We start from the raw sequence: 12,270 nt of genomic DNA, 5'->3' as shown, positions 1-12,270 counted from the left end.
CTCTCTCTCTCTCTCTCTCTCTCTCTCTCTCTCTCTCTCTCTGTGAACACACCAAGGAAAGGCCATGTGAAAACTACAAGCCAAACCCTGCTGGACCTTGATCTTGGACTTCCCAGCCTCTAGCACTGTGAGAAAATAAATTTCTGTTGTTTAAGCCACCCAGTTTATGGTATTTGTAGTGGTAGCCCAAGCTGACTTAGACACTACCTTAAGAAAGAAAGGCAGTTTTTATAGAGCTTTAGCAAGATAGGTCTGGTGGAGGGAATATAGGGATCGACAGCTTGTTTTATTGTGCTTGCTTTATTACACATCACAGATACTGAGCTCTTTACAAATTGAAGGTTATGGCAACCTTGCATTGTAAGATAATGGTTAGCATTTTTAAGTAATAAAGCATTTTTAAATTCAGGTGTGTACATTGTTTTTTTTAGATGTAATGCTATTACGCACTCACCAGACTTTTATATGCACTGGGAAACCAGAAGAATTCATGTGACTTCCTTTATTGTGATATCAGCTTTATTGAAGTGGTCCGGAACCTAACCTGCAGTATTTCTGAGGTGTGCCTGTAGTGTCAAAGGTGGTTCTCAGAAGAGAAGGCAATTATTCTTGCAATTTAGGCCAGCTGGGATTTATCCAGAGGAGCGGAGGCAAAGATGGGCAGAAGGGAATGTGAGAAACGGCTGGGCTGACAAGGACAAGATCATAGGCGGTCCACTGATGAAAATCAGATACTATTGACTGGTACACAGTTTTAGAAGGTTTTTCTCTTTAGTGATATATTGTTTAAGTAAATATAAATATGTGTTAAAGAGATTATGTTAATGTATAACAAGACAGTGAGAAACATAAGTTAATAAGCCCATAAATTTTCTCAAGGTAATTTTTTGGGGCGGGCTTTAAAAAAAAAGAAACTTTTTATTTTGAAATCATTTTAAATTCACAGGAAATTGCAGACAGTACAAAAAGATCTCATGTACCCTTTACCCAGTTTCCCCCATTGTTACATCTTACCCCACTTGTAATAGGGCTTTTTCTTTCAGTGACAGTGGGTAGTAGTTTAGTCTACATTTTATCATCCCTGGACTCCCTGCTCTTTTCTTCTTTTTCCCATAGTCTCTTTCCCAGATCTTCCTTTCCACATGCACTCTAGAGTTTGATCTGCTGGATTTGAATATTTATTTCTATAATTAGAAATGATTTTAATTTTGTGGTAGACTTCTTTGAGTTACACTGTAGGTGTGGGTTGTCAGTTTTACTTGTTTCCTCTTGTGGATTGCATCTAGATGGTTTTTTGAAGGATATGTAAAAGATCAGAATTTGGGCAGCCACTGTTGGGAAAGAAGTTTGAGAAAAGTTTATTAACAGAATGTTATGAATAACTTTTTTAAATTGTAAGGTGAACTTCAAATTAATGTTCCTATTAAAAATTCAAATGTATGACTAACAGAAAGGCAGTTTGTGACATAATTTTACCAGTGTGGATTTTCTCTTCTTTATTACTGATATAATATGTATTTGACAAAATTAAGATACACTTTTTTTTTTTGCGGTACGCGGGCCTCTCACTGTCGCGGCCTTTCCCATTGCGGAGCACAGGCTCCGGACGCGCAGGCTCAGCGGCCGTGGCTCATGGGCCCAGCCGCTCCGCGGCCTATGGGATCTTTCCGGACCGGGGCACGAACCCATGTCCCCTGCATCGGCAGGCAGACTCTTCAACACTGCGCCACCAGGGAAGCCCTAATATACACTTTCAATAAACATTTTAGTTGTAATATTATAACACCATATGCTGATTTTCTTCTGTACGGGTATATAAAGAGGAGGAGTAGGAAGACCAGAAAATAAAAGCATTCCATTGTGAGAGCCTACTCCCCCAACCTGTATAAATGATGAAAAGGAACCAAATCGGAGACATTGACATGAGCTTGATGGAAGGAGAGATACGTGTCCTAAATTAGTATTCTCAGTAACCAATCCCTATGCAGTATTCTGATCTGTGGTGTCTGGACTGGGGCTGAGGTACATATAGTTAAATAACCTCTATAGTTGATTTTGTTGTCCAGCCAGAGTTGAAAACTACTGCTTTGAAGGTTAACTAATGTTATTATATCCACATTTTACTATTATAGGAATAATAATTATAATAATCATGCTCTGGTACTGATATTCTACTGAAGTATTAAAGTAAAAATGACCTATAGAATATTGCCCTTTCAGTGTGGTCATTGTTTTGGGATGCTTTTTTATTCTTAATGTTACAAATAAAAATATGTATCATTATAAATATTAATTTTGACTTGGAGTTTTAAATAATGTTGTTCCTTTTAAGTCAAATGTTTTAAGTCAGATGTTCCTTTTTATTGTTTTTTTTTTTTTTTTTTTTTTTTTTGTGGTACGCGGGCCTCTCACTGTTGTGGCCTCTCCTGTTGCAGAGCACAGGCTCCGGACGCGCAGGCCCAGCGGCCATGGCTCATGGGCCCAGCCACTCCGCGGCATGTGGGATCTTCCCGGACCGGGTCACGAACCCGTGTCCCCTGCATTGGCAGGCAGACTCTCAACCACTGCGCCACCAGGGAAGCCCAGTCAGATGTTCCTTTTAAGTAGAATAATGCTTTTCCTTGGGGACCAGGAAAACTGCAGATTACAGAAACTTTAATTCATGATAAGTGGTACAATTCATATTCAAATTAGGAAGAAACTTGAATAATACTTTTTTACAGTGATAATGTAGAGATTTTTATCTCTTCTAAACATTTCTATCTCTTTCTTAGTTTTCATGGATTGTCAAGGTTGGAACTAATGTTTTGCCCGAATTTCCCTTTCGCTTCCTTTATTGACAATACTTGGTATCTGGTTGGCTGGCTGCCACCTTATTTGCAATATGTCACTGACTCAGAGTGGTTCAGAATACCAGATGTTATTTTGCTTCTTATGTCAGAAAATGGAATTTGTCAGCCCATTGTTCCATTTATCCATTGCCATGCAACACACTGTATTTTTCAGAAACAGGGACTGAGACAGAATGTATGTATAATGCAAGATGTACTAAGGATTAACACCTTTGGGAGGGGAGCTGGAGGAATCAGGGTTAGGCAGAGGGAGAAGTCAGTTTGCACTGCAGGCCAAAGCCTCAGCCAGCCCCACTTAGGAGTTCTGGAAAGTCTTTAGCCCATCAGAATTGTTACTCATTTAGTTAAATTGGCTGAGTCTTTATAGTTCCCTGTAAATTATTCAGTGGATATAGGTTGCCCAAGAAGGACAAGCCTTTTGGGGAAGAGGCTCTCTCTGTAACTTTAAAGCGGCTGAGAACTGAGTCTTAGGGAAGGACAGCATTAGGGGAATGGGAAGTATATGACTTTGGAAAAAGAGGAATCAGGAAAGAAGACTGAGAAGAATTGGTCTTAGTTGAGAAAATAGAGGAGAAAATGGTAGAGTTGGGAGAATAATCAGCATTGTCAGATGTCACAGAGAAATCATTATAGGATTCAAACTGAAAAGATTCTGCTGGATTTGGCAGTTAAAAGGTTATTTGTCATCTTAAAGAGAATATTTTCTGCATATGAATGGGAATGGGAAAGCCAAAAAAATTTTTAAGAACTTCTTTTAAGCACTCAAATTTCTTTTAAAATTTGATGATACATTTCAGTGGTAATGTAAGAATAAAGACTTGCATTTTCTTGGGCAGATATAATAATGATAGATAACTTTATGACTTTACTTGAAAGGGTTTGTTACTTACAGATTGTTAAACCTTTTCTTCTGTACGTAGCCTTCAAGATGCCAAAATCATGGTTCAATTATCAAATTATTTGTAGAGAGAATAGATGGGTGTTTACCTGCTTTTCTTTGATCCTGGCTCTTCTAGATGAGAGAAAAGAACCTCTTGGGTTTGAGGGTCCTGTCAGTTATGTAAGTGTAACCATCTTTCTATCATTTTACACTTGGGATCTCTTTCTATTCCTCTACTCCAGTGAGAACATTTTTATGAAGTAGTTAAGAGCATTTGTGACTCATATGATGGATATTGGTCAGCAGATGTATCCAAACCTCCCCTGACATTTGTGGGGATTTGAATCTGCAGCTTCTGTTTCGCTTCGCCTACACTTCAAAAACCTAAAGTGCAAAAAGAACCAAGCCTATTTCTGTATATGTTAGGCCCAATTCAGATCATATTTTGTATACTTTCTCCCAGACATTTTTAGATTAGATTTAGATGAAAATGGTAGACAATCTTAAAGGAGAAAGGAAACCACAGAAGATCAATCTGTAGTCTTTGGTTGAAAAAGGAGGAAGGGACATGTTTTCCTTTGTTTGAGGTGGTTAAGTGTGTGGGCTTACATACGTTTTAGGCCTTCCTTGTGCCGGGTAATGTAGGTCATACTTAATATCAGCTAGATAGAAAAGTCATTGTTTCTTTCTTATGAATTCTTTAAGTTCCACCTCATATCTGCATTATACTTTGTCTCCCCCCTACCAAAAAAAAAAATAAAACATATTTTCAAACCTAACAGGTGATTAGGGAATAGTTCATAGTTCATATACTCCTGAGGTTTTATTAATTCAGGAGATTAGGAGAGTTTCCATCAAATCAAATAGATGCCATTTTAGGAACAGAGAGACTTCTTTTTCAACCATGGAATACACTAGGTATGTGGAATGAATCATTAGGCAACGTATTACCTGAAATGTGTAATTGTATTCCCTGTTGGACAAGCAGAGACCAATTTGTACTATCTTTATAACATGATCATATTTATCTATGATCTTGATACCCATTAATTGTTTTCACTGAAAAATATTGCTGACTGCAGATGATCATAGTGGCTTAGTCAAAACATTTTCATATTCTTGAATTAAATGACTCAGACATTATATACATGTATTTTGGGGGTTTTTAAAGACTTTTTTTGAGGTGGACCATTTTTTTTTAAAGTCTTTATTGAATTTGTTACAATATTGCTTCTGTTTTATGTTTTGGTTTTTTGGCTGCGAGGCACATGGGATCTTAGCTACCCGACCAGGGATCGAACCCACACCCCATGCATTGGAAGGTGAAGTCTTAACCACTGGACCACCAGGGAAGTCCCCTGTATTTTGGTTTTTAGTTAATTAAATCAAATAGTACTGCATATAGTTAAAATAAAACTCAAGTAGTATCAAAAAGATTATATTGAAAATAGTCCCTCTGTCATACCTCTTATGCCCGCTCTCCTGGTGGCAGCCACATTCAACTTCTTTATGCTGTTTTTCTTGTTGTTGCTTTTTAACCCATATCTCTAATGTCCTGATATCTAAGCCTATTATTTCTTGATTTATAAATTTTAGACATATATTATATGCATTTTAGAATTATTTTTTGTTTTTTTTAATCAAGAAGAGTTGTTGAATTTAGTAAATACTTTTTTTAGATAAAATAAGAATAGGTAGATGCTTCCTTAACATGCTGTATGTGCCTGTATCTCATACCTCAAAAGTCAGCCTCATGCTAAATAGGTAACTTACTAAAGTCAAAACAAGACAAAGATGTTCATTGTCACCAATATTATTTTACATTGTAGTAGAAATACTAGCCAGTAAGGCAAAAGAAAAAAATTAAAAGTGTAAGAATAGTAACATTTATAGATGATATTCATAGATGATATTATTTTATACCTGGAAAATCAAAGAGAATTAACCTAAAAACTACTTACAAATGGCAAGAAAGTTCAAGAAGGATATCAAGAGCTTTTGTTGTCTAATTAATTGAGTAAATATTCATTGCATACTACTATGTGTCAGGCTCTTTTCCATGTGCTGGGAATCTAGTAGAGAACAAAATTCCTAGCTTTGTGGAATTTATAATGTAGCAAGGAACAATAACTATGAAGAGATATAGTAGAAAGAAAGACTCTAGGTATGGTATCTAAAAATATGGACTACTTAGGGATATATTTATTAAGAAATATATAGCATATTAACATGAATATACAGTGAGGAAGACAATCCCTACCAGATATTAAAATATCTGTATTTAATAATTAAAAGTATATTACCACTGTGTGTAAAGACAGACTAATGGAACCGAATTGAAAGTCTTATAGTAGATCCAAATACTTAGTGTTAACATCTGGTGAAGGTTGCGTCTTAAATAAGAGGTTCAATGAATGGTGTGTGGGAAAAATAAAATTGGATCATACCTTCCAAGGTGTACCAGGAAGAATTGGAAATGGATTAAACATTGAATCATATGCAGTAATGATCATAGCAAAGAGTATGGTTTCTGGAGCCAGACTGCCTGAGTTTAAATCCTGATTCCAATCAATGTGTGACCTTGAGCATTAACTGTGTGGCTTAGCTTCCTCATCTCTAAAGGGGGAAAATAACTGTACCTACCTTGCGGTGTTGTTGTGAACATTAAATAAGTAAAGCACATAAAGTATTTAGAACACTGCATGGAAATTAGAAAGTACTAAATAAGCATTAGGTGTTATTTTTTATCAAGATATAAGAAAAGATACAGGGCTTCCCTGGTTCCAAAAAAAAAAAAAAAAAAAAAGATACAAAGAAATAATATTAGGAATATAGTTATATATTGTAGATTAAACAAATAATAATAGAATACAGTGAACAACTGTATTCCAATAAATTTGAAAATGTGTATGAAATGTATATGAGAAAATATAAATGGCTATAACTTACTCAAGAAGAAATAGAAATTATCTCAATAAACTAAGAACGTTTAAAAAAACTGAATCTGTAATGGAAAGTTCTCCCTCCACAAGACTGCAGTCTCATATTTTTTAAAGGTACTTCTTGTCTTCACCCCTTTTATTTTTATAAATTGAAATACATATGATAAAGTCCACAAGTGTTAAATGTGCAGTGATGATTTTTGACAACGTATATACCTGTGTAACCACAATCCCAAATCAAGATGTAGAATGTTTCCATCACTCTAAAAGTTTCCTTGTGCTCTTTTCCAGTTAGCGTCTTATATCTCTCCATCACCAGTTGTTTTGGTTTCTATCACCATAGCTTAGTTTTACCTGTTCTAGAACTTCTTATAAATGGAATCATATGTCATATATTTTTTTTGTCTGATGTCTTTTGATCAACATAAAGTTTTTGAGATTCATCCAGTTTGATGTAGTATCAACAGATCTTTCCTTATTGCTAGAGTAGTCTTCCACTGTGTAAATATGTGACAATTTATCCACCCACCTGCTGATGGTCATTTGAGTTTTTTCCAGTTTTGAGCTGTTACAAATATAGCTCCTATGAACAGCCTCCATGTGGCTTTATAGATGAGTTCTCTTTTATTTTCAAGAAAGGAATAATTGGGGACTTCCCTGGTGGTCCAGTGGTTAAGAATCCGTGCTTTCACTGCAGAGGGCACGGGTTTGATCCCTGGCCAGGGAACTAAGATCCCGAATGCCGCGTGGTGCGGCCAAAAAAAAGAAAGGAATAATTGAATTCTGTATAAATTTCTTTTGAAATTTTGATAAGCCGTTTATCTCACTTTATGAAGATAGTAAAACCTTAACAACAAAATTTGAAAAGGGTAGTACAAGAAGAGAATGTTACATAGCACAATATCACTTATGAATATAAAAATAAAAGTTTTTAAAATAACTTTTAATTATTTATTTTAGGCTGCGTCTGGTCTTAGTTGCGGCACATGGGACCTTCACTGCAGCATGCGGGATCTTTCGTTGTGGCACGTGGGCTTCTCTCTAGTTGTGGCATGCGGGTTTTTCCCTCTCTAGTTGTGGTGCGTGTGCTTCAGAACGTGTGGGCTTTGTAGTTTGCAACATGCGGGCTCTTTAGTTGAGGTGCGTAGGTTCAGTAGTTGTGGCGTGTGGGCTAAGTTGCCCCGTGGCATGTGGGATCTTAGTTCCCCAACCAGGGATCGAACCCTCATCCCCTGCACTGGAAGGCGGATTCTTTACCACTGGACCACCAGGGGAGTCCCTAAAAATAAAAGTTTAATAAAATCAAATTCAGAGGCTTCCCTGGTGGCGCAGTGGTTGAAAGTCCGCCTGCCGATGCAGGGGACGCGGGTTCGTGCCCCGGTCTGGGAGGATCCCACATGCCTCGGAGCGGCTGGGCCCGTGGGCCATGGCCGCTGGGCCTGTGCGTCCGGAGACTCTGCTCCGCAGCAGGAGAGGCCACAGCAGTGAGAGGCCTGTGTACCGAAAAAAAAAAAAAAAAATCAAATTCAGCAGTGTGTATATTATGAGTGCTAAGACAATTTTTCAATTTCAATTATTTTTCAATTTAATATCTCTGTAACTTTTAAATAAATGGCTTCTAAAATTATAGTAGTCAATTTATTCTCTCTTTTAGTGGCACATGCCATAATGGTGCATCTTTACAGTCAGTGGAGTTTTAGATTCAGTGATAGATGGCACATTAAAAAAAAAGTATGGCCATGTAGGTTTTATTCCAGGATGCAAGGGAGTTTCAATATTAGAAAATCTATTAGAGTAACACACACTGTATTAATAGGTTAAAAGAGGAAAATAAACTCAATACCAAAAATGACAACAAAATTGAATATCCACTCCTGATACTTTTAGCAATTTGGGAGGAGAAGGTAATTCTCCTAATATTGAGTTTCTACTGGAAATCTAAACCAAAGATCACACTTAATGGTGAAATATGAGAAACATTCCCATGAAAATTGGAAGCAAAATGAGAATGCTTCTATGAAGAAAATCCTATTCACAATAGCAACAAAACTGTAAGGTATCCAAGACTATCAATAGCAAAAGATGTGTAAGCTCTCTGTGGAAAAATATTCAATATTATTGAAGGACATAAAAGAAGACTCATAACTAATATATAAGGTATTTATATACATTAATTAAGATATGTGTCTATAATGTTAATTAACTTGATACATGGATGGGAAGAGTCACATTGCAAAGATACGATTTCTCTTCAGATTAATCTGTGAAGTCGTTGTGATTCCCATCAAAATCTCAGTATGTTTTATGGAACATATTAAGCTAATTCTAGCATTTATCTGGAAGAGCCATGGCAATTTAAAAACATGGTCTACTGGTATAGACAGGTCACTATAGAGCTCTCATAATTAAGACAGTAGTCTAGGTATAGATGGCTGAGCATACCTCTGTTTGCCTGTGACAGTTCCAGTTCATGCCTATTGTCCTGGTCATTGTTAATAGGCTCCCTTTCGTTCTAAAGACTTTTGATTAAAATTGAATGGAAGTCCTGAAACAGATCCACTTGATTTCTGACTGAGGCGCTATTAGAAATCAGTAGTGAAAGGATGTCGTTCAATAAATGGTATTGGGACAGAAAGAAATATAGTGTGGCCTTTATCTTACACTACACAGAAAAATTAATTCCAGGGAGATTAAAGACTTGAAATGAAAAGTAAAACTTTAAAACTTTTAAAAGAAAATATAGGACACTATCCTTATGAGCCCTGGAAGGAGAGGATAAGGGAGATTTCTTAGGACAAAAAATGCAAATTCTGAGAGTAGAATGATGGTTGACAGGAGCTGGAGGTATGGGAAATAGGGAGAAGTCGGTCAAAGTGTACAAACTTTATGTTATAAGATGAATAAAGTCTGAGGAGCTAATGTATAGAATGGTGATTATAGTTGATAATATTGTATTACTAAGAGAGTAGAATGGAAGTGTTCGCTCCAAAAAAAAAAAAAAGTAAATATGTGAGATGAGATAATGGATATGTTAACTCAGTGGTGGGGATCCTTTCACAATGTGATGTATATGAGATTAATGATCATGTTGTACTTTAAATATATTACAATTTTATTTGTCAATTATACCTCAGTAAAGCTGAAGAAAGTGAAAAAATATAAATTATAAAAAGACTACATTAGCATTAAACAATGTTTTCATGAGTAAGAAAGACACTATAAACAATGTGGAAAAACAAGCTCACATGCAGAGAGAAGAGATTTGTAACACATGTACTTAAATCTGAAGAAACGAAATTCCTGAAGTTTAACCAAAAACAAACAACACACACACAGTATAAAAAAAATGGCACGGGATTTTAACTGGCATTTTACCGAAGAGGAATCTAAGATGACCATTGATAATGTAAAAAAGAGTCTTAACCTTAGTAGTAATCCTGCTAGTAAAGTTGAAGATGTACATGTCTTTTATCATAGCAATTCCACTCCTAGATAGCCTAGGGAAATGTTCCCATATGAGTACAAGGAGGTATTTGTAAAAATATTCATTTTGGAATTTTGTGTACTAGCAAAATAAAAATCTAAAACAATCTAAAATTGTTGGAAACAATCCAAATTCCTAATCAGGAGCATTGATAGATAAATTGGATCTGTGAAAATATTCCATGTAGCATTTAAATTAATGAACTAGAACAATATGTATCAACATGGATAAATTTTAGAAACATAACATTAGAATAAAACCAAGTTGCAAAAGGCTACACACAGTTTGGCATCAATTATAAAGTTTAAAGACATTCAGAAAAATATATAGTCTTATGGTTACATGTATATGTACTCATAATATAAAATATGCATGATATAGTAAACACCGAATTCAGGATTGTGGTTGCTAACCTCTGGGGAGTGGAGGAAGGGGGTGATATCAGGAAGGGTAATGAGATACTTGGGGAGTGGCAGTACTATCTATAATGTCTTGTTAAATATTTTACATTTTATTAATTGTTATAAGTATATAAATACAATTTATTTCTCTTATTAAGTTTTAATATTTCCTGGTTTTTCCATAGCCAAAAATATTACTGATGTTTATAAATCCTGTCTTTGTAATTCCTTTAGTCTCCTTTAAAATCTGAGAATTCTACCAGTAGCAGTTATGTATAATGACTATGCAGGTTAATATTTTTAAAAATAAAGAATAAAATACAGTTTTCCCCTTATCTAAAAATGGTCTAGGTAATTTCTAAGGTTCCTTCCAGCACTAAAGTGTACTTCTTAGATGTTTCTGAACAAGAGAAAAATCTTTTCTTAATGTAGCATTTCTGAGAGTTGAGGTTATAAATTCAAATATGGAGGACTATGAAGACAGTTCCTATGCAGGCTGCTGTTTTCAGTCTGTCTATCTGCCTGTCTGTATTAAGCAATCATCTATCATCTGTAACAGGGGTCAGCAAACTTTTTCTATAAAGGGCCAGATAGGAAATATTTTAGGCTTTGAAGGCTATAGTCTGTCAGAACTATTCAACTTTGCCTTTTTAGTGGGTTAGCTGCCACAAAGGTTTGCAACCCTTTTTATTATTCAAATGTAAAAACAAACACAAAAACTGGCATGATTTAGTTTGCTATTAGTTAGATTTGGATATCTTACAAGCCTTTGACTTAAGATCTGTAAATAGCTTTATATAATAATATAGATCACTATTAAGTAGTTTCAGTCGTTTTCCGAATCAGCTTTGTGAAGCAGTTCTTTTTGTGTTGTCATGACCTGCAGTAATTGAAAATGTGTTTATTTACATTTATGTTCAGGGTCTAGGAAGTATATTTTTCCCTGTTCAGTTTCATGGGCTAGAAGGTAGTATGTTTTGTGGGTATCAAGTAATTACGGCTCTTCTCTGTATGCAGAAAGTAGGCCTACCATGGCCACATTGGAATCTGTGCAAATCTAAAGGAAGAATGGTAAGATTTAACCTCAGTGAAAATTACCACAGTACTTTTTATCTCCAGGACAGTGAAATTGCATGTGTTTAAAAAAGTTTTAATATGAATCAGAGCTAGGATTTGAACCCATAAAGAAATAGTCTAAAGAAATATATTTTCTTAGAGTATTAATTTTAAAAGAAGTTGAGATTTTCAGACAAAATGGTTATCTTACCAAGTAACTGATTGTGTTTATTTTTCCCAACTAAAAATTGAATGCGTCTGTTTTTTTCAGGGACATCAAACCTGACAATATATTGATGGATATGAATGGACATATTCGGTTAGCAGATTTTGGTTCATGTCTGAAGCTGATGGAAGACGGAACGGTAAATAAAGATAAATCTTAAACTGTTTGACCCACAGACATCTCCCTTACTGCTTGTTTTCTTTATCTGTTTTAGAAGCCATCTATTTATATTATCTATCAAACATCCTTCCATCCATTTGTCTTTCTGTGCCTTACTTCCCTCCACTTAGGCATACTTACTCATAATAGGGCTTGTCTAAAAAGTCATATACCATTTTCAACTGCTTATATTAACGATCTTAAGATTTATACACTATACCTTTTATGAGACTCTTGTTTGTTCCTTTTTTAGCTGAACTGTTTATTATT

The 12,270-nt window shown here is 35.5% G+C and overlaps 1 protein-coding gene across 4 annotated transcripts in view; it reads left to right on the top strand.

Annotated features, from left to right (window-relative positions):
- CDC42BPA (CDC42 binding protein kinase alpha) overlaps nt 1-12,270 on the top strand; it is a 306,002-nt gene that overhangs the window by 136,335 nt on the left and 157,397 nt on the right. For all 4 annotated transcript variants that reach the window (XM_024739083.1, XM_024739069.1, XM_024739060.1 and 1 more), the window contains exon 6: nt 11,887-11,980. In XM_024739083.1, the coding sequence (XP_024594851.1) occupies nt 11,887-11,980 (94 nt within the window). The remainder of the gene's footprint in view (nt 1-11,886; nt 11,981-12,270) is intronic.

This window comes from Neophocaena asiaeorientalis, unplaced genomic scaffold (genome assembly GCF_003031525.2).
Source record: "Neophocaena asiaeorientalis asiaeorientalis breed wild unplaced genomic scaffold, Neophocaena_asiaeorientalis_V1.1 scaffold347, whole genome shotgun sequence".
Lineage (NCBI taxonomy): Eukaryota > Metazoa > Chordata > Mammalia > Artiodactyla > Phocoenidae > Neophocaena > Neophocaena asiaeorientalis.
Note: the sequence above shows the minus strand (reverse complement) of the source record. Positions and strands in the feature narration are given on the sequence as shown.